At 43.9% G+C, this 27,240-nt stretch overlaps 2 protein-coding genes across 2 annotated transcripts in view; one reads left to right on the top strand and one right to left on the bottom strand.

Annotated features, from left to right (window-relative positions):
- Positions 1-27,240, top strand: part of LOC145363615 (uncharacterized) — a 62,177-nt gene that overhangs the window by 12,220 nt on the left and 22,717 nt on the right. The window contains 3 exon segments of the mRNA XM_080218796.1: positions 9,157-9,163; positions 11,531-12,198; positions 25,840-26,643. Of these exon segments, the coding sequence (XP_080074922.1) occupies positions 9,157-9,163; positions 11,531-12,198; positions 25,840-26,643 (1,479 nt within the window).
- On the bottom strand, positions 507-6,381 carry LOC145363494 (uncharacterized). The gene is made up of 2 exons (XM_080218691.1): positions 5,498-6,381; positions 507-1,995 (listed from the first exon to the last, which is right to left on the bottom strand). The coding sequence occupies exons 1-2, from the start codon at positions 6,339-6,341 to the stop codon at positions 1,328-1,330; spliced, it is 1,512 nt and encodes a 503-aa protein (XP_080074817.1). The 5' UTR covers positions 6,342-6,381; the 3' UTR covers positions 507-1,327.

Here is a 27,240-nt window from a genome sequence, read left to right as displayed (position 1 = left end):
AGTTTGCATATTCTCCCCATGTCTGTGCGGGTTTCCTCTGGGTTCTCTGGTTTTCTCCCACATGCTGATAGACATGCTGTTTAGGTGCATTGACCCAAACAAGCACCGGACTGTGATGACCAGGGGAATTTCACGGTAATTGTCCCCCCATCATTCCTGAAATTCATTCACCTATTAGTGCTTTTCCAATCCTGTCCTTTCTGTGATATCCAGATCTGCTAAATATACTTACACTCTCATTTCAAAACTTGACAAAGTCAAACTATGCTCCATAGGCACCCATCAGATCATCTTTCTTGTAAATCTCATCAATGAAACCAAACAAAAGGTCCAAACCTTGATCACTATACTACTGGTCGATTTCCAGCTCTGAAAATGTTTTGCTGCCAAGTTTCCTTTCGTTAGGAAGTGACAATGCCAAGACCAGACCTTGTTTCCTCCTTGTTAGGGATGTAATCCATATCCACATCTCCATTCTTCCACTGATCATATGATTCAGACTCTGAGAACATCGGCGGGTAATCAGATCCTGCGAATTCTCACTCGCTTTCATCTCTCACAAAAGCTGCCGGGATTGTAAACTTGTGTCTGAAATATACTTTTCTTCAGTTTCCAAACTTCACCAATCGGTCAAACATTTTCTGTTACCGGGTTATAATCCTGACAGCTTTATGGTGAAGGAAGAAACTGGAACCAATCTTTACTTGGAATACATTTAACTCCCAACTCTTTATACATACTTTCTTCAACACACTCATATAATTCGATCAAAGCCCTCCATCTGTACATTCTTAAACTCCATTGATTCAATTAACACACAGTCAGGGCAGGTATCCGGGTTCAATTCTAGCTTCGGGTGACTGTCTGTGTGAAGTTTGCATATTCTCCTCATGTCTGTGCGGGTTTCCTCCGGATGCTGCGGTTTCCTCCCACCTTCTAAAGATGTGCGGGTTAGGTTGACTGACCACGCTAAATTGCCCCTTAGCATCAGGGGGGTTAGCAGGGTAAATGTGTAGGTTTACTGGAGTGGGGCCTGGTTGGGATTGTGGTCGGTGCAGACTCAATGGGCCAAGTGATCTCCTTCTGCACTGTAGGAATTCTGTGATTACAAAGGAAAAATCTCTAATTGGTGTGAACTCGGTGTGTCAGCAAGTTGGATGACTGATGACCTTCCCTAAACTCAGAGCAGGGGAATAGTCTCTCCTCAATGTGGACTTGCTGCTGTCTCAGCAGTTTGGATGAATCAGTGAATGTCTTCTCATACACAAAACACACCAAAGGTCTTTCCCCAGTGTGACCACATTAGTGTTTTAGCAGACTGGATGACTCAATGAATCCTTCTCTTGAAGCAGGTGAGTGGCCTCTCCCTGCTGTGAACTCGCTGGTGTGTCAGCAGGTTGGATGACTGAGTGAATCCCTTCCCACATACGGAGCAAGTGAATGGCCTCTCCCCAGTGTGAACGCGCTGGTGTGTCAGCAGATGAGATGACCGTGTGAATCCCTTCCCACACTCAGCGCAAGTGAACAGCCTCTTCCTGGTGTGACTGCGTTGATGTGTCAGCAGACAGGATGACTCAGTGAATGCTTTCCCACACTCAGAGCAGATGAATGGTCTCTCTCCAGTGTGAATTCGCTGGTGTATCAACAAGTTGGATAACTGAGTGAATCCTTTCCCACATTCAGCACAGGTGAATGGTCTCTCCCTGGTGTGAACTCGCTGGTGTGTCCGCAGGGTAGATGAATCCTTGAATCCTTTCCCACACTCAGTGCAGGTGAATGGCCTCTCCCCACTATGAACTCGCTTGTGTGTCTGCAGGTGTGATGACTGAGTGAATCTCTTCCCGCACTCAAAGCAAGTAAAAGGTCTTTTCCCAGTGTGGATGTATCGGTGAATTTCCAGTTGAGATGGGGCTTTGAATCCCTTCCCACAATCTCCACATTTCCATGGTTTCTGCATGGTGTGGGTGTCCGTGTGAATCTCCACGTTTGATGATCAATTGAAGCCTTGTCCACACACACAACACAGGTATGGTTTCTCCTTGCTCTGAATGGTGTGATATTTCTTTCACAGTGTGTAACTGGTTAATGGTCTTTCCACAGTCAGTTCACTGGTACACTTTCACTCAGATATGTGTGTCTCGATACTTTTCCAGTGACATATTTAAACCTTTGGATGCAGACAGAACACCATTTCTTTATACACACTTTTTTCATACACTCTCATATAATAATCCAATCAATGCCCTCCATCTGTACATATTTCAACTCAATTCGAGACTGAAAAAGCAATGATATTCAGGTCTTTTTGAATCAAGTGAATATGTCAGGTCTTGGTGTGACGTTTGGTTTCAGATTTCTATAGCAAATTTTCTCCTTCTCAAAACCTGTAAAAGGACTTTAGAAAAGTGATCACTGTCAGTACAGTAGAGAAATTCGGAACACATGATTCTTGTTTCAGTTGAACATTCATTCCTACCTTGTTCATCAAAAGCTGTAACCTCAATCTCATATACTCCCACTACCCTCACTCTGCTGTATCTAATATACACCCTCACAATTCTCCTGAAAGTGCTGATTGATGCTGAGTGGCAGACCCATACTCACTGTTTCCTGACCCGGAGATCTGAAAACCTTGCTGCACACTGCAAGACTAAATACAAACCCAACCCACAGGTACAGATTCTGGAGGAAAACATGTGTTGAATAAACACTGCTGTATTACTTGATCAGAGATTCATGATCACATCAGTAACAACTTCATTAAGATACTGAGTGTTCACAAACACAAACTCGCTGCTTATGGGAATAGTGAAATTAGAGATGATCCAAGATTTCAAACTCAACTGGATTAACAACTAAAGGAAATATCTTGCAGCGATACAGGGGTACAGAGGGAGCATGGGACTGACTGAATTGCACTATAGAGAGTCAGTACGAACTCAAATGAACATCTTCTGTGCTGTAATTAATCAATGACTGGAAATGTGCGTCACCACAGTGCTAGATTATAAATTTGAAATAACAATAAATAAAATGTATCACAGAAGCATAATAATATGTCTAATATATACCTAACAGCAAAACTAGACATAACTCTGACCTATATAAAATTCCTGTCCCACAAAGAACCGTAAATTTACACCAGATTACACCAAACATATCCATACATGCCATACCTATATTGTCCACCTAAATGTCAACTTTCTCCTGAAGAAACCAGCCCTTTAATTGTGAACATTAGGAACGAAGCCATCCTTTTAGCCAGACAAATAAATCTGTCAAGCTAAGGGAGCTAAAGAATGTCAATGTCTTTCAGAGAGAGAAACCTGGGCCAACCTTTCCAGAATCTGCAGCCTCCCTGGATTCACTTCCTTTCCCTTCAGTCGCTGCAAGTCCCCAATTTCCCCCAGAATGAGAAAAGAAATAGAAAGTGAGAAAAATTAAACTGTTTCACTCACAGATGTTGGCCTCATTTAGGTACTCGGAAACAGGAAGAAGTTTATCTCTCTGAAGCTCAACCCACACTGTCACAAAAGCCGCGCTCTGATTGGCTGGAGGACCAGAGTCCTTCCGGTCTTCCAAGCTCTTCCATTGGTCAACACCTCCGCAGTGTTCTGTAACATTTCTGCTCATGCGTAGATTCCCCTGTCCCTTGGACATGCGCAAATTCGAGCCCGGGTGATTGAGCGATTTCCCCAACGCGGAGCATTGTGGGTGATGCGGCCGCCATTACTCCGCTACAGCCCAATCTCCAAACTCCTGGGACTGGGATGAAAGGTGGAGGTGGGAGTGATTGCACCCAGAAACAAAGCACATGTGGGTAGTCACTAGATTATCTATTGATGTCCCATTAGCAATACAGTTCCTCTTCAGGCATAAAGATTGAAATTTTGGTGTGAGATACTAGGGAGGGCAAGAGGTAGTCTGAAATTGAAGCCAAGAGTTCGCACATGAAGCGGAGAAGAGTTGATTTGATTTATTATTGTCACATGTATTGGGACATAGTGAAAAGTATTGTTTCTTGCACACTATAAAGATAAAACGTATCGTTCATAGAGTACATGGGGAAAAGGAAAGGAGAAGGTGCAGAATGTAGTGTTACAGTCATTGGTTGGGCGTTGAGAAAGATCAATTTAATATATGGTAGGTCCATTCAAAAGTCTAATTGCGGCAGGGAATTAAGAAAGAAAGCTGGAGGACAAAAGGAATAATTAGTGGAACAATTAATAGGGAGGAAGGTGAGTGTGACAGGACAGAGATTTATAGTTTGAACGGGAGAAACATGGCTAATGATAACCAGAATTGTCAGTTCTGATTTTGTATCCTGTACTGACAGTGATTACTTGATAACTTCAATCCTGCTGTATCCATTCATAATCTCTATCAGCACTCAGCCTCAGCTTTTCCAGAGAATAGGGTGGCATGGTGAGTCAGTGGCTATCTCACACCACTCGGAACCCAGGCTTTGGGTGATTGTCTGTGGGATATGCACATTTGGCCCCTTGTCTGTCTGGGTTTCCTCCAGGTCTCCGATTTCCCCCCACAGTCAAAAGATGTGTAGGTTAGTTGAATTGACCATTGTGAGTTGCCCTTTAGTGTCCAGAAATGTGTAGATTAGGGGGATTAGCAGGGTAAATACATGAGGTTATGGGGATAGGGCATGAGGTAGATGCATTGTCGGAGAGTTGGTGCAGACTCAATGGGCCTCCTCCTGCATTGTAGGGATTTTATGATTCTACAAAAACATCCCCAACCTGTTTAATTTCTCCATTAACTTAAAAACACTCTCAGTTCTGATATCATTCTTGTGGACCTTGCTTGTGCCATCTCTAGATCCTCTGTCAATCTTAAAAGGGCAGAGAATTAAAATTTAGATTCAGTTTAACTTGGTGGCATGAGCCTTAATACTTGGTTCCAAACTGACTCTAAAACACTTCAGTTCAAAAGAGAGTTAACCATCAGGCAAAACAGGACTCTAAAATGGTAAATAGTATCAATGTTTATTTAAAAGAAACCGATTTACCTGTGAAATACAGGAGGAAGTTTCACCACCTCAATTGGGGAATCACCCCATGTAAAAATGTGAATGTTCTTGAGGTTCCTGGACTAGCAATAACTTCCCAAAATCCTGCCCCAGGGACACTCAGTATCTCCACGAATAGAGCTCAATTTATAAGAACAAGATGGTCCTTGAAAAAGACCGTTAACTTTTTAAATAGCGTTGCCTCATCTCCAATACATTCATAGAATCATACAGTGCAGAAGAGGCCCTTCAGCCCATTAAGTTTGCACCAACACACGAGAAACACCTGAACTCCCATCTAATTGCGTCAACTGAAACAAACTCTGTCAGAATGAACATGGTTCAGTCCTGTAATTAACAGCAGCATAGCAGCAGAAACCGACTCCTGTAATCATTTGTGAACTCGCTGGTGTTTCTGCAGGGTGAAAGCACAGGTGAATCCTTTCCCACACATGGAGCAGATGAATCATGTCTCCCTGGTGTGAATGCGCTGGTGTTTCAGACAGAGGGAATGCTGAGTGAATCGCTTCCCACACACAGAGCAAGTAAACGGTCTCTCTCCAGTGTGAACTCGCTGGTGAATCAGTAGATCCATTTTGCCTTTGAAGCTCTTCTTGCAGTCTGAACATTTAAAAGGTCTCACGTCAGAGTGAACACGTTGGTGTGAAGTGAGTTGGGCAGACTGAGTGAATCCCTTCCCACACTCGGAGCAGATGAACGGTCTCACTCCAATGTGAATACGCTTGTGTCTCAGCAAGGTGGATGACTGAGTGAATCCCTTCCCACACACAGAGCAGGTGAATGGTCTCTCCCCAGTGTGAACTCGTTGGTGATCCAACATTTTGCACAACTGAGCGAATGCCGTCCCGCATTCAGGGCAGGTGAATGGTTTCTCTCCAGTGTGAACTCGCCGGTGTGTCAGAAGGTGGGATAACTGAGTGAATCTCTTCCCACACTCAGTGCACATGAATGGTTTCTCTCCAGTGTGAATTCGCCGGTGTGTCTGCAGGCTGGATAACTGAGTGAATCCCTTCCCGCACTCAGAACAACTGAACCATCTCTCCCCAGTGTGAACTCGATGGTGTGTCAAAAGATTGTATTTGGTTTTAAAACTCTTCTCGCAGTCAGAGCATTTAAAAGGTCTCATGTCAGTGTGAACAAGTTGGTGCGCAGTGAGGTGGGTTAGTCGAGTGAATCCCTTCCCACATTCAGAACAAGTGAATGGCCTCTCCCCAGTGTGACTACGTTGATGATTTTCCAGTTCAGAAGGGTAACTGAATCCCTTTCCACAGTCCCCACATTTCAATGGTTTCTCCATGATGCTGGTGTCCTTGTGTCTCTCCAGGTTGGATGATCAGATAAAGCCTCATCCACACATAGAAATTGTGTGTGGTTTCTCCTTGTTGTAAATGATGTGATGTTTTTTCAGGCTGTGTAACTGGTTAAAACTCTTTCCACAGTCAGTTCACTGGAACACTCTCACTCAGATGTGTATGTGTCTTGTTATTTTTCCAGTCACATTGATGTTCAAAATCTTTTCCAACAGACACAGTAAACATTTCTCCTTCCACATTCAAATTCAAGTCCTGATGAATTAAGTGACTGTGAAACCAGCAGATAATTTCCTATCTGCAAATCCTTTCCTTCTAATCCCCAGTAAAATATCTGCAGTCATCCGCGATCTAACTGGTGTCTCAGATTTCACAGTAATTCCATTGCAATGGTAATGTAAGCCTTACTTGTGACTAATAGATAAACTTTAAACATGAAATGACTGAGTGCATCCTTTCCCACATACAGGGCATGTGAATGGTCTCTCACCAATAAGAACTCACTGGTTAACGAATGAATCTCTTCCCACACATAGGGCAAGTGAATGGCTTCACTCCAGCATGAATGCGCTGGTGTTCCTGCAGAATATCGTTCCTTTCAAAGCTATTCTCATAGTTATAAAATTTAAAGATCTCACATCAGTGTGACTACGCTGGTATCTACAGATTGGATAAATGAGAAAATCCCATCCCACATATGGTGCAGGTGAACAGCCTTTCCCCAGTGTGTGTATCGATGAATTTCCACACAATGAGTAATTGAATTCTTTCCCACAGTCCCTGCACTATGTGTGTGTGTGTGTGTGTCTTGATGTTTTTCCAGTCACACTGCTGTTTGATTTTTTTCCCACAGACAGAACACACAAACATTTCTTCTTCCACATTCGGAAACCAATGGTATTCAGGTCCTGATGAATTGAGTCACTGTCAGATTTTGACGTGATGCTTGATTTGAGTTTCCTATCTGTTAGTCCTCTATTTGTAACCCTGTAAATCCAGTTCATACAGGTCAGCCCACGACACAAATTCAGAACAGACAATTATAGTTCCTGGGGAATACTTATTTCTCTCTTGTTTCCCAAAGCTGCAAATTCCAATTCCACGCACGTTCCCCTTCCCTCAACACATCACGATGGCTTCACAGTTACCAATACTGTGATTAGCATTGAATTCCAAATTATTAAGAGAATTTAAATTCTACCAGCTGCCCTGGTATGGTCCCCAGAACATTATCCTGGTCCTCTGGATTACAATGGAGAGTAAGAATGACCCAGAGCTGAATGGTTCCACTCAAGGGTCCATAATATCCAGGTTCTGATTAATCAAGTGACTCTCTCAGATCTTGATGTCTTGCTAGATTTCAGTTTTCTGAGTGTAAATCCTCTCCTTCTAACTCCTTGTAAAAGGAATTTCCAAAATCCATCACTATCAGTCCAGGATAGAAATTTCCCCCATTCTCTCCTCCTGCTCCAGGGTCAGTGAAGTGAGTTAAAGATGATTCTCAGTAACAAGCCCATGACTGCATTTCCTTCATGAAGCCACATTTGTCCACTGGGGCTGACACCAGAAGAAAGCGCTGCAGCTGCCGTTGTGTTGGGTGTTGAGACGGTGCCACTAGTTTCTTACCGGGTGTGCGGAGCCTCCCCTCCCACCCACCCACTGCCCCTAACGCTGCCTCCACCCATCCGCCTCCTTCCCGTCTGAAGAGGAGACAAACAAGCTTCTGTCCCTGGACATAAGCCGCACTGCGCATGCTCAACGTCACAATGCCCAGGGACTGATTGACGGCAGCTCTAGACCAATAGGGAAAGGGGGCGGGCTGGAGGACCGAGCGTGAGCGGCTGGTCCTCCAACCAATCGGAGTGAGTGAGGGGCGGGCCTAAAGACAGTCAGTGACGCAGGTCAGGGCGACAGACAGAGGGTTTTTATTCGAATCCACAAATGGTACAAGGAAAATTGCGGAACGCGGGGACGGTGGATCTGGTGGGTGAAGAGTTTTTGTGACATGTTGTTCAGGCCCAACCTCCAAAAAAGGACTTTATGTTTCGCGCCGAGCGAGGCTGCAAAGTCCAATGTTCGGCTTGGGTTAACGGCCGCCATCTTTATTGGGGGCAATAAGCAGCGGGGCTCATGCGTTGCCGCCATCTTTGTACGGGGCAATGGTGTCAATGAGTGGGAGGGGCTTGTTCCCCATTGTTCAGAATGGAGACAACTTGTCCATCAATCTGCATCAACCCTCTGACCCGGGTAATCTGACTCTAGTTTACACAGAGCCAGATGTTTAATTGATCAGGCAAAGTGGCAACATAACAAGGAAAGGAAGCAAATCCTTCTTCCTATTCACTATCTATTTTAGTTATTCTAACTATTTTAAAGTTTAATGCTTATCTATTAATCACAAGCAAGGCTTATGTTAACACTGCAATGAAGTTACTGTGAAATTCCCCTAGTCGCCACACTCTGACACCTGTTCAGGCCAATGCACCGAACAAGCACATCTTTCCAAATGTGGGAGGGAACGAGAGCATCCAGGGGAAGCCCAAGCAGATGCAAGGAGAACGTACATAAGAACGTAAGAAATAGGAGCAGGAGTAGGCCACCTAGCCCTTCGAGCCTGCCCCGCCATTCAATAAGATCATGGCTGATCTGAAGTGGATCAGTTCCACTTTCCTGCTCTTGCCCCATAACCCTTAATTCCCTTGTCTGTCAAAATCTTATCTACCTGTGACTTAAATATATTTAGCGAGGTAGCCTCCACCACTTCAACGGGCAGAGAATTCCAGAGATTCACCACCCTTTGAGTGAAGAAGTTCCTCCTCAACTCTGTTCTAAACTGTGCCCATCCCCCTTATCTTGAGGCTGTGCCCTCTAGTCCTGCTATCCTTTCTAAGCAGGAAGAATCTCTCTACCTCTACCCTATCCATCCCCTTCATTATCTTATACATCTCTATAAGATCCCCCCCTCATCCTTCTAAACTCCAACGAGTACAGACCCAGTCTATTTAGTCTCTCTTCATAGTCCAACCCCCTGATCTCCAGTATCAGCCCAGTGAACCTCCTCTGCACTCCCTCCAAGGCCAAAATATCCTTGCGCAAGTGCGGTGACCAAAACTGCACACAGTACTCCAGCTGCAGCCTCACCAGTGCCCTGTACAGTTGCAGCAAGACCTCCCTGCTTTTATATTCTATCCCCCTTGCTATAAAGGCCAGCATCCCATTCACCTTCTTGATCACCTGCTGCACCTGCAGACTGGGTTTTTGCGATTTGTGCACAAGGACCCCCAGGTCCCTCTGCACCGTAGCATGCTGCAGCTTTTCGCCCTTTAAATAGGGGAGGATTTACGCACAGAAAATTCAACCCAAGAGAAACGTTTCTCGCTTAATTTCTATTCTTGACTGACGGTGATGATCTTTTTGACAGAAAATTTTAAGACAAAATTTGAAGGGAAACTCTAACCAGATCAAAACCTGACGGAGTCCACTCCACTCATCAGAACCTGAATGTAAGTGTGTCTGTAGAAAAAGATCCAAACACTTGTGTGACTGGAAATAGGAAACAACAATGCCATAGAAGGATTTGCAAAAAAGGGATGCAATTTGCAAAATAGGGATCCAAAACATCACCACATCCTTGAGTGAAGAAATCCTTCCTCATCTGAGCTTTCTCTCCATTTTCCAGCCTGTTCCAATAAGTCTTGACTCCCTTGTCATTCAAAAACTGTCTAACTCATCCTTGAAGATATTCAATTCCTCCACTGGTCCCTATGGAAGAGGAAGCCAGATACCAACAATTCTCTGAGGGAAGAGATTTGTCCAAATATATAATCTAACTACAGTCCAATGTTACACAACCAGATAAGTGCATTTTATTACAGAGCCATAAATAATATATCTAATCTCTACCATATAACAATATCAGACACGTCTCTGTCCTATATTAGTATATTGTCCCTTTTAATATATTTCAGAAATGAGATGGGCACATGAAGGAAATAAACTTGCAGGGGAAAGGGAATATAGAAGGGGAATGGGACTGACCGGATTGTTCAACAGAAGTCGGCATGGACTTGAGTTACTGAATGGATTCCTTCTGTGCTGTAATTACTCGATGAGTGGAAATATATAATGCCTCAATATATAATGCTACAATGCCTCATTACAAGACAAGAAATAATAAATGTACTTTGTTACAGAACCATAAATAGTATATCAGATCCACAATATAACAACACTCGGCATATTATCCTCTAATAATTTATTATTCTCTTAAATGTCAGCCATCTCCGAGGGAAACCAGCCCTTTAATTGTGAACATTAGGAAAGAGACCATCCTTTTAGCCAGACAAATAAATGTGTCAAGCTGAGGGAGCAAAGGATGTCAATGTCTTTGAGGGAGAAAGTCGTAATGCAGAAGTTGGCCAATGAAGACTAAAACTTCCTCCTCTGTGCAACATCTGGGAGGAAATCAATGTTTCCCCCTTTCCATTTCTCATTCTGGGGGAAATTGGGGACTTGCAGCAACTGAAGGGAAAGGAAGTGAATCCAGTGTGTGAAGTCCACACATTTTTAGTCCAGTCATATGCGCATAGATCTGTCTGGCAGCCTGCATGAAGATTTTCAGCTGTGTGTCTCCAGGACAGGAAGCAGTGAGCATGGATTTGTCAATCAGCACCTTCAGGAGAATTGGGAGGGTGAATATTAGATACAGCAGAGTGAGAATGGAGGGAGAGTGTGAGGGAGATTTACAGCTTTTGAGGAATAAAGGAGGAAAGAATGTTCCATAGAAAGTAGAGTTGTCTGTTCTGGGTCTCTATCCTGTACTGACTCTGATGACTTGTGTCAACTTGTTTTACAGGAATCACAGGCTGAAATCTCAAACATGAGGTCTAGATATGGCAGAGTCATATTCCTTGGGAACTGAATATCATTGGCCATTGAATCTGGAAGGAGATTTGAAAAGATTTCAAACATCAGTGTGATTGGAAAAGCATCAACACACTGCCAAATTCAAGTGAGGGTGTTCTAGTGCACTGACTGAAGAGCTTTAACCAGTTACACAGCCTGAATAAATATCACACCATTCACAGTGGGGAGAGACTGTACACGTATTGTGTGTGGCCAAGGCTTCAACTGATTGTCCACCTGAGGGAGAGGCAAGGGCACCTGCACCATGGAGAAACCATGGAAATGTGCAGACTGTGGAAAGAGATACAGATACCCATCTCTGCTGGAAGCTCATCGGCGTAGCCACACTGGAGAGGGGCCGTTCATCTGCTCTCAATGTGGGGAAGGATTCATTCGGTTCCGCCACCTGCAGTCACATCAGCGAGTTCACACTGGAGAGAAACCTTTCACCTGCTCTCAGTGTGGGAAGGGATTCACTCAGTCATCCAACCTGCTGACACACCAGCGAGTTCACACTGGGGAGAGACCATTCACCTGCTCTCAATGTGGAAAGGGATTCAATCAGTTATCCATTCTGCAGACACACCAGCGAATTCACACTGGGGAGAGGCCGTTCACCTGCTCTCACTGTGGGAAGGGATTCACTCAGCCATCCAACCTGCGGACACACCAGCGAGTTCACACTGGGGAGAGGCCATTCACCTGCTCTCAGTGTGGGAAGGGATTCACTGACTCATCCAGACTGCGGAGACACCAGCGAGTTCACACTGGGGAGAAGCCATTCATCTGTTCTCAGTGTGGGAAGGGATTCAACCAGTTATCCAATCTGCGGACACACCAGCGAGTTCACACTGGGGAGAGACCCTTCACCTGCTCTCAGTGTGGGAAAGGATTCACTGTGTTATCCACTTTACAGAAACACCAGCGAGTTCACACTGGGGAGAGGCCATTACCCTGATCTGAGTGTGGGAAGGGATTCACTCGACTGTCCCACTTGCTGAGACATCAGCGTGGTCACACTTGGGAGAAACCATTCAGCTGCCCTGCATATAGGAAGGGATTCAGTGATTCAACCAGCCTGTGGAGACACCAGTGAGTTCACACTGGGGAGAAACCATTCACCAGCTCAGTCTATAGAAAGGGTTCAGAATTTCATCCCAGCTGCTGAGACACCAACAAGTTCACGAGTGATATTCAGGGTTGGATTCTGCTGTTACTGTTTCAGCTCTCAGTTACATCCAGGACTGCATTTTGTTCATTCTCACAGTTGGTCAATGGGGAGGGTTTCTTTTTGCTGGACTGGCTGGTCTCATGGCTTTGCCTCCAGTGGGCTGATGCTCTTTGAGCTTTGTTGCGATTGCCTGATTTCAGATTTAACAAGAATCACAGAGTGACAGGGTGTTAGGAAGGTCAGAGATGTTTAGTCAGTATTTCTGTTTGAAACCCCCCAGATGCCCATCCGATTTCCTTTGTAATTATTTGTTTCCACTTCCTCCACCCCTCGTAGGGAGCGGGTTCCAAGTCAATACCATTCGCTGCAGCAAAATATTCTTCCTCACATTCCTCCCCCTGCATCTCTGACTCAAAACCTTAAATCTGTGTCCCCCTCGTCCTTGTCCCATCAGCGAATGGGAACAACTTTTCTTTGTCCACCTTATGTAAACCTGTCAGAATCCTGTCCACCTCTATCAAATCTCCCCTCAACCTCCTTTGTTCCAAGGGCAACAACCCCAGCCTGACATTGACAATAAAGAACAAACTAACAGAATATGTTAATATCTAAAATCAAATGGGAATGTTGAATTTCTGTTTTAAAGAGATTGTGAATATATTGTCCTGGACAATAATGAAATTGGGATAACTCACCTTGGGTGTGGTTGAATGGAATATATCAATCTGGTATCCACCTACAGTTAGTGAAAGTCTGCAATGTGTAGCTGGAAATCCCTCCAGTAGCAGCGTGGGTGTATTTACAGGCATTGTAGCAGTTCAGGAAGGCAGTGTTGGGGTTGACCGTGGCCGAGGCAGCTACATACAGCCACATATTCTAATTGAAGGACTGCAGATTGAATGTGAGGCATTATGGGACTGGACGATCTTGACCACATTCCTGTGACAGCTCAGTTTCTGCAATTACAGACCATTAAAGCTGCTTAGCAGAGCCCTGACAGAGGACCTGGTGAGAATATTTACTCAGAATGAGTTGGAATTAAACTTATCCCAGGACCGGCTGGTGTTCAGTGGCTGAGATACCCAAATCTGTAAAAAATGGGGGTCTGACCAATCAACAAACAGTGGTAGATAGTTGGTTAAGAAATTAAGAAGTGTTCTCAGGGATTGTTTAATTTATCTTAAATTTGTGATAAAAACGGTGACTGATTTTTGACCCGATAGTCAGTGAAGTGACGGTATACTCCAAGTAGCACTGGACTGAAAAGTGGATCCTCTGAGAGTAGATCGTAATGGTTATTATCTTACCCCATCATGGCCAGTGAAAAATCGAGTGGGTACCGGACAGGTCTCTTACCTGCCATTTGGAAAGTAAGAACACAAAACCTATCGATAAAACAGTTCGAGAATAGAGCCATTTCGAGTCTGGATGACACTTCAGAAGAGCTCTGATAAAGGGTCATCCAGACTCGAGACATTGACTCTATTCTTTCTCCGCAGATACTGTCAGACCTGCTGAGATTTTCCAGCATTTGCAGTATTTCACTTTTATGATAAAATGAGATTTGGAATCCCCACGACCCTCCCCCAAAAACAGAGGGAGTGGTGGGAGAGGTAAAAAAAGATAAGAATGAAGAAGCCTGGGTTCTGATTCTCCGAGCCCATGTAGAATTAACACAATGAGTGAATCAGTTTATAAAGCACAAAAGTTACCCATCCCTAACAATAACTGATCAAATTACAATAATTAGGTTGAGGAATGTAACAAAAAAATGAATAGATGAAGTTTAAAATCAAGTTTGTTTTGTTGTTAGAAAGTTTTTTTGAAATTATGTAAAATGCCATAATTGAGTGCCAAGTTTTTTCTGCTCACTCCCCACCCCTTTAGGCTCTGTAGAAAAGTTAACCCTTTCAGCAGTCAGTTGATTTGTTTTAAATCACTCAGAAACTCGTGTCTATTTTAGTTTATAATTGTGGATTTATTCAAACCAGTTAAATCTGGAAATTTTAAATGTAGCCTGGAGGAATTTGGAATAACTGAGAATTCTGTCGTTGTCACCTCAACCCCAGATAAAGAACAAAAATTTTACAGGTGGTAATGGTAACTCAATAAACTGTTTGTTGATTGAATCAGGCTTGAGTGTTGAATGATTCTTCTGAGTTCATTGCCCCCAACACACTGGGTACATTACCACTGGAGAGCAGGTATTGCCAAAACCTTCAGACAATACAAAGACTCACGAAAGCCAGTGTCCCAGTTTAAAGACTTATCTTTTATTTGACCAATGATCGAAGGGAAACATTATTGGACAGTGTAATCCCTCTCTAGAAGAGAAGCATCCTGATCTCTGCAATAACTCTGTCATAAAATGCTTTCGATAGATCAATTCTACATTCTTCATGTCAAATTCTCCCACCTTTCATTAGGTATGAACCAATCATTTTTAACACAAAAAATTGTTAATTACATGTCATATACTTTAGCCAATTGCATTTTATCCTCTGACACAATGGGGTTTAATTTGTCCATAGAATCCGGACACTTCCTCCCCCTATTGCTGACTCCGCTTCCCCTATTGCTTAGCAACCCCAGATGCTTAGCTATAAAGATCAAAGTTACTGTTCCCACTGGCTCTCACTCTGCCACCAGACAAATGCAAATTTTCATGTCTGAGAAGGCACTGTCTTATCTGGACAGTGTGAATGAATCCTATTCATGAAGCTGCCTTGAAAACCTTTCTGTTAGAAACTTCACTGGCAAATGTTGGCAAATTCTGTGGCTTCATTGTTCTGAAGAATGTAGCCTGTCTGTAAGTGTCTCTGTACCATCATGCCTTGCAGCAGCCTGCCTTTGGCTAAAGGTTACAATTGATTTAAAATACAGCTAACATCCATTTTAAATCAGAAAATTCATGTTTAAATCAAAATTACTTGTTTAAATCTCTGAATTACAAGTAAATCAGAATTACTTGATTAAATCTCTTACTGTATTCGCATATGCAGACTGTTCCCTTGTTAGCTTCTAAGTCATTTAACTCAATGCTGGTAGTGTCTGAAATGCCTAATGGTTTAAAATTTCTCAAACTTATTGGGAATTTTCTCCAACAGCTTGCCATTGCAGAGCTCGGAGTACAGCGCTTGTTTCGGCTGTCTTATGTGGGGCTTGAGGACAATGTGACCTGCCCATTGCAGCTGGTCTAGTTGATCAGTGCCTCGCTACTGGGCATATTGGCCCAGGAGAGGACACTCACATTGGTATGCCTATCCTACCAGTGGATTTGTAGGATTTTGTGGAGGAAACGTTGGTGACATCTCTCCAGGGATTTGAGGTGTCTGCTGTTCACTGTCCATGTTTCTGATGGATACAGGAGGGCAGGGACCACAGCTGCTCTGGTGAGAAGGTTCCACATTCTCACCACGTTGAGTAAAGAAGTTCCTTCTGAATTCCCCATTTGATTTCTTGGTGATATCTTTGATTGATATCCTCTAGTTTTGCTCTTCCTTACCAATGGAAATACCCTATCTTATTCAGCTAACTCATTTGGTCTTTCTAGAATCTCCCCAGATTCCACCCAGCTGGTACATTCAGATCATTAAAAACTGACCACGTGAAAACATTTCTCTCTTCCAGCTTGGTGCTGGATTTGAGGTCTCGGGCTTCAAACATTCTGTTCCTCAGGCATCCGAAGCCTGCACTGGCACATTGGAGTCGCTGCTGGATTTCATCGCCGATGTCTGCCCGTGCCCACAGGAGGCTCCCAAGGTGTGAGAAATAATCCACATTGTCCAGGGGTTCAACATGGATTTTGATGGTCAGGAGGGGGAGTAGGAGTGGGCTGGGAGAGAACCTTTGTTTCCCGGATGTTTAGTTTGTAGATAAGTTTAAGCTTGTTTATTGGTGTCACAAGTAGGCTTACATTAACGCTACAATCAAGTTACTGTGAAAATCACCTAGATCAACCTCTGAGTGTGCGCACAGACACACTCAGATCATGAACAAAGCCCAATCCCTCACTCAAACCAGCCTCCCACTGCCTTGGAAAAGCAGTCATCATAATTAAGGACTCCATGCACACTGGACATTCCCTCTTCCACCTTCTTCCATCGAGAAAAAGATACAAAAGCCTGAGGACATGTACCAACCAACTCAAAAACAGCATTTTGCCTGCTGTCGTCAGACTTCTGAGTGGACCTAACACATACACCTATGACTGTAACATTCTTCACTCTCTCCTTCCCTTTGTACAGTGTGCTCTGTCTGTATAGCGTAAGAAACAATACTTTTCACTGTAAACTAATACATGTGACAATAATAAATCAAATCAAATAGGCATTTTTAAATTTAATTTGTGGGACATGGGCATCGCTGGCTGGCCAGCATTTATTCCCCATCCCTAGTTGCCTGAGGGCATTTGAGAGTTGACCACATCACTGTGGCTCTGGAGTCACATGTAGGCCAGACCAGGGAAGGACAGCAGATTTCCTTCCCTAAAGGACATTAGTGAATCAGATGGGCTTTTCCGACAATCGACAATGGTTTCATGGTCATCAGTAGGTTCTTAATTTTTTTCATTGAATTCAAATTTCACCATCTGCCGTGGTGGGATTCGAACCCGAGTCTCCAGAACGCGAGCTGAGTTTCTGGATGAATAATCTAGTGATAATACCCACTAGGCCATCACCTCCCCCCATTCCCCTGAGAGTCCTGTGTACTGCAGCCTGATGACTGAGATTGGGCTGGTCTTGGTTCTGGCCTGGAGGGGTGGGACACTGAAAGCTTCCCACTGGTCCAGTTGGTTAGCTTGACTCCAGCGGGAGTTTCATGGCACTGGGGTGGCGTGTTGCTGCGGGGAAGGTGGGGATGAAGGTTGGTGCGATGATGCAGCTCTGTTTAACCCCAGTTTGTACTCGTACTGATTGCCGCACTGTAGGATGGATGTGATTGCACTGGAGGGGGTTCAGAGGAGGTTCACCGAGATGTTGCCTGGGATGGAGCAGCTGAGCTACAAGGCGAGTCTCAATAGGCTGGGATTGTTTTCTTTAGAGCAGAGAAGGCTGAGGGGGGACATGGTTGAGGTGTATAAGATTATGAGGGATATGGACAGAGTGGATAGGAAGCAGCTGTATCCCTTATTTGAAGGATCAATAATGAGGTGGGATCATTTTAAGGTGAGAGACAGGAGGTTTTGGGAGATTTGAAGCAAAATGTTTTCACCCAGAGGGGGGTGGGAGTCTGGAATTCACTGTCTGGGAGGGTAGTAGAGGCAGGAAACCTCACAACCTTTAAAAAGCACATGGATGAGCACTGGAATGTTTTGACAGTTCAAATACCATCAGCCAAGTGCTGGAAAATAGATTAGTGCAAATTTAGTATAGTTTTGTCAGTGCAGACTCGATGGGCTGAAAGGCCTCTTCTGTACTGTATGACTCTATGACTTGTGAACTCGCTGGTGTTTCTGCAGTCGGGATGAGTGAGTGAATCCCTTCCCACACTCAGTGCAGGTGAACGGTCTCTCCCCAGTGTGAACTCGCTGGTGTGTCCGCAGGGCAGATGATGATCTGAATCTCTTTGTGCAGTGAGAGCAGCTGAACGGTCTCTCCTTAGTGTGAATGCACTGGTGGGACATCATTAGCTGAGAGCTTTTGAAATCCCTCCCACAGTCGGAGCATTTAAAGGGTCTCTCCTGGGTGTGAGTGACATTGTGCTCTGCAAGTAAGGTAACTGACTGAAACCCTTCCCACACTGAGAGCAGGTGAATGGCTTCTCCCCAGTGTGAATTAGCTGGTGTCTCTGCAGGCCTGATGACACACCGAATCCTTTCCCACTCACAGAGCAAGTGAAAGGTCTCTCCCAGTGTGAACTCGCTGGTAGCTTTGCAAATGAAAAAACTGAGTGACTCCTTTCCCACACACAGAGCAGATGAAAGGTTTCTCCCAGTGTGAAATCGATGATGTCTTTACAGACTAGATAACTGAGTGAATCCTTTCCCACACTCAGAGCAAGTGAACAGTCTCTCCCCTGTGTGAATTCACTGATGTCTCCACAAATCAATTACCTGAGTGTATCCCTTCCCATACACAAAGCAGGTGAATGGTCTCTCCCCGGTGTGACTGCATCGATGAATCTCCAGCTGAGACAGGAAACTGTATCTCTTCCCACAGACCCGACATTTCCACGGTTTCCCCATGGTGCATGTCTCCTTGTTACGCTCCAGGTTAAACAATCAGTTAAACCTCACACAGAACATGGGTATAGTCTCTCCCCGTGTCAATGCTGTGATGTATTTTTAGCCAGTCAGTGCACTGGAACACTCTGACTCAGTCATATTTATGCTAAAAAAAACGTCAGACAGACAGAACAGAAAAAGATTTCTCCTTTTCAATTGAAGGGCCAGTGATATTGAGGTCCTGATGAATTGGGTGAGGATATCAAATATTGATGTGATGTTTTGTTTGAGATTTCTGTCTATAAATCCTCACCTGATACCCTGTAAAAAAGAATTTAAGTAATCATCAGTGTCAGTACAGAATAGAAATTCAGATCAGACAATTCTAGTTTCAATGGAACATTCTTTCCTCTCTCATTCCCCAAAAACTGTGAACCCCTGTCCCACACACTCTCCCTCCATTCTCACTCTTCTGCATCCAATATTCACCCCCCAATTCTCCTGAAGGTGCAGATTGACAGATCCATGCTCACCACTTCCTGTTCTGGACACAAACAGCTGAAAATCTCCACGCAGGCTGCCAGACAGATATATGTCTATATGACTGGACTAAACAATGTGTGGAATGTACAGACTGGGTTCAATTTCTTTCCCTTCAGTCACCATGATCCAATGAATTGCACACTAGGCTTTTAATGCAGGTTGCTGATGAGATAGTGGAGATTTTGGATTTAATTTTTCATAACTTGCTAAATTCTGGGAGGGTATCAGAAGATTGGAAATCAGCCAATGTGACTCCATTGTTTAAAATGGGAGAAAGGCAGAGGCATCACCTGGAATACTGTGTACAATTTTGATCCCCTTAATTAAACAAGGATATTGAAACAGTGGAGGTTGTCCAAAGGAGATTCACCAGGCTAATTCCTGGGATGAGAGGGTTGTCTTATCAAGAGAGAGTAAATTGTCCAGGTCTGCATTCCTTGATGTTTTGAAGACAAAGGGGTGACGGCACTTTTAAAAAAGGAAATAGACAAACTGTGGATAACTATCGGCTGGTTTGCTTAACTTCTGTAGCAGGGAAAATGCTTGAATCTATCATCAAAGAAGAAATAGTGTAATCATCAAATTCAAAATAAATGCACGGACATTTCATAGAATTAAATTTGATGTTCACCAATTAGCAAGACACCTCAAAGTAGGGGGACTCCAGGATTCTACAGTCTACAGCTTGAGGGGAAGGAAAACTCTCTGACCCCTCACTCAATTTCACTCCATTATTTTCCAGTTCTGTTCTGGCCCCACCCAGGGTAACATCTATTCGATCTTGTCTTCTCCTGAAGGAGCACCGTGAGTTCTCGGTTACCAGTACATAAGGACAGAATCGATTCTATGATATATATTCCATGATATAGGAGAGCTATAGAAAGCTGCACAGGAAGGCCAGGCCCTGAAAAGAAACCACATTTAAACAAGCTGATACGAACCATGCGTGTTCAAAATCAGAGATGGGGATGTAGTGATAGAATGACAAAGGACAAGAGGAACAGAGCGTCATGAACTTTGAATGGGGAACTGAGGGCTCTATCATGAGGTTTATGGCAGAACAACACCCCAGATTGTAGTTAATAAGTCATAGAATCCTTACAGTCCAGAAGGTAGTCATTCAACCCATCAAGTCTGCACTAAGTCTCTCTTACAGATTCCTTAACCAGGCCTTTCACCCACCCTATTCCCATAACCCTGCACATTTTCCATGGCTCATCCATCTAACCTGCACATCCTGGGACACTAAGAGGGAACTTAGCATTGCAAATCCATCTAACCTGGGCACCTTTGGTCTGTGGATAGAAGTTGGAGCACCCAGAGGAAGTTTGTGCAGACATGGGAAGAATGTGCAAACTCTACAAACACTTACCCAAGTCCAGAATTGAACCCAGGTCTCTGCTAACCACTGGTCCAACGTGCTACCCTACAATTGAGGCCAAAATATTGTTTGATTTGAAGAAGAAATTAGATATAGCTCGTGGGACTAAAGGAATCAAGAGAAATGGCAGGAAGAGGGGATCAGGATATTGAATTCGATGATCAGCCATGATTTAGATGAATAATAGAGCAATTTGAAGGGCCAAATGGCCTGTTCCTGCTTTTAGTTTCTTTGTTCTATCCACTGTGCCAGCATTCTGTCCAGTGGCACAGTGGTTAGCATTGCTGCCTCTCAAAAGCAAATACACAAGATCTTTGGAATATGCTAGAATATGACTGACAGTTTGACAACAGAGTCAAGGGCATCAGGAGCAAACAATACCCTAGGAAATGTAGAAGAATGTGACGAAGATTACGAGTGGGTTATTGATAGGTTTTCCAAAGAGATTCAGAAAGGAAACAGCGAGTTGGAAAAAGTCCAGAATAAGTTAATCTACAGTCACATTGGAAACCTTACGGCTGAGTACAAAATATAAAAAGCAAAGGGTACTGGTGGATAAGCTGCAGAATGGAAATAATTACTGGCAGGAGAGCACGCCTGCCCTGGACAATCAATTACATGGAATAAGGGATAGATGAAAAGGTGAGTGGTGTTCAGAAAAAAACTACTGCTGTTAGGCCAAATTCTGGAACAAGATATTTGTCTACAATCAGAAAATATCAGATCAAGTGAAGAGTTTGAAGTTGCCATGGGGACTTTGAGGAAGTGAATTCAGCCACAAAGAGACACCTCCCTGAAGCAGAACTACTACTGAGCTAAAATCAAACAACCTGAGACACAAACCTGTCATCAGTGAGCAAATGTAGTTGTTATCGCCAAAACCAGGATCACTGAAAACGGTCCTCCCCCTCTCCTTTCCCTCTCCTGTGAGATAAGGGAATGCTGGTGTGTGAGATTAGCCATGACTTCTGCACCGTCATGATCCACAGCACTTACTCCAAGTTTATTTGCCCAATTGAAGGAATACTGTACATTTGAGTAAAGTCATTGTTAAAGCAGGGTGTTATTTGCAAGCATCATGGATTCAAAGAATTAGCTTGGAATGGGAATAAAAATGAATTTAATTTGAACGGCCATGAGTTTCAGTTTGAAATAAGTTCAAACTGTACTAAAATGTGAAAGGAATGTATTTGGGTTTGAAATTATATTGTTCAAGGTAAGAATTGTGAAGGCCAATTTGTTCCCAAAACATAAAGATAAGGCTGCAGTTTGGCAGCAAACCAGTTTCAACTTTCCAAAATATTTGAGTTAAAATTGTTGAGATTGGTCAACAAGACATTCCACAAAGTGTTTCTTTCAACTTTGATTAAGTAGCAAATATTGGAAATTGGAATTGGCATTTAAAAAAAGATAGACAAATGAATTGAAAGTTAATTGTTATAAATCTCCACACAACCTTTGTTTTCTTTAATGTAACTTATGATTGGACATATTAATTCACTGGCATCTTGGCCAGAGCCAGATGGATTGGTTGTGTTTTTTTTAAACAGGTGATGCTGGTCTCCAGGTCCCAGTGAAGTCAGCAGTTTTGAGAATTAAAGCAGAGAACAAAAGACTTTACCTTTCAGAAAACTACCAAGCCTGCCTTTGATATTGGAATTGATAAATATCTGATATGAATTGTTGTTTCAAGCATTTAAAATGGAAATTACCTGATGCTTAAGGGAAATAACAATGCTGATAATGCCTTGAATCAAACAGAAATGTTCAGTTTCTGTTTACAGATATTATGAGAATATTTCATGATTTATTTGACTCTAAACAACCTCCAGAACTCCTGAAAGTGTAGTTTAAAGCAATCCATATATTGGAGTGTTTATGAGCATTTGAGTGAAAGTGAAGTCTAGGTGAGATGAATGAGTGACAGGTTTCTCTTGGAGATATTTGTTTCTTTGCCTATGAACTATTTGAGAGAACTGAATTTGATCATCTGGATACCATTTGAGACATTGGGACTGTAGAGGAGGAAGTAAGCAAAGACATTGAGATGAAGAACCCCTTTAACACTCACTTTTGACTTTCCTCTGAAGATTCTGACAGAATTATTGAATGGGGCATCCTTTGTAAGACAGTGGAATTCAGGATGATGAAAGTGACTGATAAAATACACAGCACAGTCCCAAAAAACCTGATTAACCTTCCACAAATGCAAAACATTGATTTGGGGGGAGGGCAGAGAGATGCAAATAAGCATGACAAAGAACACTGTTTACAATAAAATGAGTGACAACATTTAGCAGGGAGGGAAAATGTGTGAAGATGGCTTATGAAGGTGAGACTCCAACAGAGCATTGAAGAAGGAATTCGAAGACTGATGTGAGATTGCAGAAGTAATTTGTAAATTGGGAATGAACTAACATCTGAGAGTACACGGTGCAGCTGCACTGAAGAATGAAGGGTGGCATGGTAGCACAGTGGTTAGCACTGCTGCCTCACAGCACCAGTGATCCGGGTTCAATTATGGCCTTGAGTGACTGTCTGTGCGGAATTTGCAAGTTCTCCCCAAGTCTGCGTGGGTTTCCTCCCACAGTCCAAAGATGTGTGCACTTGTTTGATTGACCATGGTAAATTGCCCCTTAGAATCAGGGGGACAAGCAAGGTAAATAAGTGGTGTTATGGGGATAGGATCTGGATGAGATTGTGGTTAATGTAGACTCGATGGGCCAAATGGCCTCATTCTGCATTGGAATGATTCTAGGATTCTAATGGAACTTGCTCAGCTACTTGACAAACAGCCTGGCATAAAATGGTAATATGGCCTGAAAAGTGAGAAATGATTTTGAAATGATAAAGGCACTGACACATACTCCATAGATAAACTGACTGTAAGACAATATTAAAGTAAATGGAATTTTGGATTGGGGCAAATGAAGACAAGGGACAAATAATACTTAATAAGAATCAATTACAAGTTGGATACTGGTGAAGGGACAGCTTGTGAATTTTATTAAGTCTATGCAATTTATACAGCAATTATATGTTATCACAGCTTTTATATCCAATTATACCACTTCAATTATATCTAAAATTAGTTGTGAGAAGAAGATTGCAAAGGGAAAGGAAGTTGGCTACCTTGGACTGGGCCAATGACCAAAAGGGGGCAAATGTCAGAATGAATGAATAGATTTAGTAAAAGGGATGATCGATGTATTAGAGTAAAATCACTTGTTAGTCAACTGCTCCACATCAAGGTTCTAATATCAACAAGGCTGTTTACTTGTTTGAGGAACAAACAGTTTCTAGCTGACAGGCAAATTTTTGGGTGTGGATTTAATAATAAACCTACATAGGCAAGATCGGAATTGTAGAACTAAAACTTCTGTCTTGCCTCCGTAGATTAATTAAGCATGTTCTCTCCAAGGGGTGAGGGGTGGGAGAGTGCATGGGTGGAAATGTAAGATGTAGGTGAGGGCGATATGGGGAGTGGGTGGGAGGAGGGGTGGCCCGGAGAGGAGGCGTTGTCGGGGTAAGGGGGACAGGGTAAAGAGAAGGTGGAGATAATAGGAGGGAGGGAGAGGCGAGGGGCGTGGGGAGGAGAGAGGAGGTGAGGTGGAAGGGCAGAGGGAGGTGAGGGAAGGGCGTGTTGAGGGGGGTATATGTCAAATTAAGGACTAAGTCCCAGGAGTTTGGAGATGAACTCTTTCCACATGAAGTGAACAAACTGCTAAGGGAACTTCTCAATCCAATACAATGACTCCCCCACATGTCCTGTGTGTCAGGGCGGGGTCGCTATGCTCCCCACCCGCACTTTTCATCCCAATCCCAGGAGTTTGGTGTCTGGGCTCCGGATGAGTAATGGCAGCCACAGCTCCCACAATCCCCCGCGCTTCGGAGACCGCTATATCAGCCGCTCAGGCAGGTGACCCGGGACTGCGCATGTCCAAGGGAAGAGTAAGCTGCGCATGTGCGGAAGCCACCCTCCCCCACCTGCTTGCAGCGGTGTTGACCAATGGAAAGCGTTGGAGGACCGGAAGGACTCTGGTCCTCCAGCCAATCAGATTGTGGGCTTTGCGTGCATGAAGATTGAGCTTCAGTAAAACACAAACTTCCTCCGCTCTGGAACATCTGTGAGAAAAAGTCTTTCTTTTCTCCCCCTCTCCATTTCTTTTCTCACTGTGGGGGAAACTGGGGACTTGCAGCAACTAAAGAGAAAGGAAATGAATAAAGGGAGGCTGCAGACTCTGGAAAGGTTGGTCCAGGTCTTTCTCTCTCTCTCTCTGGAAGACAGTGACATCCTTTACTCCCTGTGAGGGAAGGGACTCACTCTGCTCTGTCGAGACGCCAACGGCTTCAGATTGCTCTGTTGCCTTAAAAAACTTCTATCAGTAAAAGATTCGATTTTGCTGCACTTTTCTTGATTAGTTGATGCACTTTGGGGAAAGCGATTGAGAGAAGTTCGAAGGCTTTTAAAAAGAATGTGAAATAAGATGAGGAGGGATTTCTTCACTCAAGAATGTGGTCAAGTTTTGGAATTATCAACTCCTCAGCCATTGAGCCTTTTCAGCAGAGAGACTGATTGGTTTCTAGACATTGAAGATATCAAGGGATATGGGTTTAGTGTGGGGAGAATGACACTGAAGTCGATGAGCCAGTTATCTCATTGAATGGTTTAAAAGGCTTGATGGGCCAAATAGCTGACTGCAGCTCCTATTTGTTGTGATCTCTGTATCCAGGATAGGAAGCAGAGAGCATGGATCTGTGAATCAGCCTCAATGAGCACCTTCAGGAGAATTGGGAGGGTGAATGTTAGATACAGCAGAGTGAAAATGGAGGGAGAGTGTATGGGACAGATATTTACAGATTTTGGGAATTGAGAGAGGAAAGAATGTTCCATAGAAACTAGAATTGTGGTTCTGAATTTCTATCCTGTGCTGACACTGATGGATTTTGTGAACTTGTTTTACAGCTCATTGAAAGAGGAATTTCAGACCGAAATCTCAAACGTCACATCTAGATCTGATAGAGTCATATTCCTTGGGACCTGAATAATATTGCCCTTTGAATTTAGAAGGAGAATTGGTTGTCTGGTCTGTCAATTTGAAAAGATTTCAAACATCAGCGGGACTAGAAAAGTACCAATACACTGCCACACTCAAGTGAGTGTGTTCCAGTGCACTGACGAAAGTGCTTTAACCGGTTACACAGCCTGAATAATTATCACACCATTTCCAGCGGGGAGAGACTGTACACGCATTGTATGTGTGGACGAGGTTTCAACTGATTGTCCATCCAAGGAAGAGGCAAGGACACCTGCACCATGGAGAAACCATGGAAATGTGTGGACTGTGGAAAGAGATATAGAGCCCCATCTCAGCTGGAAGCTCATCGGCGCAGCCACACTGGGGAGAGGCCATTCACCTGCTCTCAGTGTAGAAAGGGATTCACTCAGTCATCCAACCTGCAGAAACACCAGCGAGTTCACACTGGGGAGAGGCCATTTGCCTGCTCTCAGTGTGGGAAGGAGTTCAGTCATTTATTCAACCTGCGGACACACCAGCGAGTTCATACTGGGGAGAGGCCGTTCACCTGCCCTCGGTGTGAGAAAGGATTCAGTCAGTTATGTGATCTGCAGTCACATCAGCGAGTTCACACTGGGGAGAGGCCATTCACCTGCTCTCAGTGTGGGAAGGAATTTAGTCATTCATTCAACCTGCAGACACACCAGCAAGTTCACACTGGGGAGAGGCCGTTCACATGCTCTCAGTGCGAGAAGGGATTCACTGACTCATCCAGCCTGAGGAGGCACCAGCGAATTCACACTGGGGAGAGGCCATTCATCTGCCCTCAGTGTGAGAAGGGATTCACTGACTCATCCAGCCTGCGGAGACACCAGCGAGTTCACACTGGGGAGAGGCCATTTACCTGCCCTCAGTGTGAGAAGGGATTCACTGACTCATCCAGCTTGCAGAGACATCAGAGAGTTCACACTGGGGAGAGGCCATTCACCTGCTGTCAGTGTGGGAAGGGATTCACTGACTCATCCAGCCTGTGGCGACACCAGCAAGTTCACACTGGGGAGAGGCTGTTCACCTGCTCTCAGTGTGGGAAAGGATTAAGAATTTTGTCCGCCCTGCTGAGACACCAACAAGTTCATGAGTGATTCCAGGGGTTCGATTCTACAGTTATTGTTTCTGCTCTCAGTTACATCAAGGATTGCATTTTGTTCATTCTTACAGTTAGTCATTGGGGAGGGGCAGAGGGTGACTTTAAGAACATATGAACATAAGAACTAGGAGCAGGAGTAGGCCATCTGGCCCCTTGAGCCTGCTCCGCCATTCAGTAAGATCATGGCTGTTCTTTTTGTGGACTCAACTTCGCTTACCTGCCTGCTCAGCATAGCCCTTAATCCCTTTACTGTTAAAAATTTATCTAATCTTGCCTTAAAAATATTCAGTGAGGTAGCCTCAACTGCTCACTGTGCAGGGAATTCCACAGATTCACAACCTTCTGCTGGACTGGCTGGTCTCACAACTTTGCCTCCAGTGGGTTGATGCTCTTTGAGTCCTGTTGCAAATACCTGGTTTCAAATTTCACAAGGATCACAGAGTGACAGGGTATTCGGAAGTTCAGAGCTATTTAGTCACCATTTCTGTTTGAAACCCCCCAAATGCCCATCCAATTTCCTTTGTGATTGTTTATTGTCTCCATTTCCTCCACTGT

Source organism: Carcharhinus amblyrhynchos, unplaced genomic scaffold (genome assembly GCF_965287045.1).
Source record: "Carcharhinus amblyrhynchos unplaced genomic scaffold, sCarAmb.v2.hapA scaffold_39, whole genome shotgun sequence".
NCBI lineage: Eukaryota > Metazoa > Chordata > Chondrichthyes > Carcharhiniformes > Carcharhinidae > Carcharhinus > Carcharhinus amblyrhynchos.
This window is presented reverse-complemented; position numbering and strand designations above follow the sequence as displayed.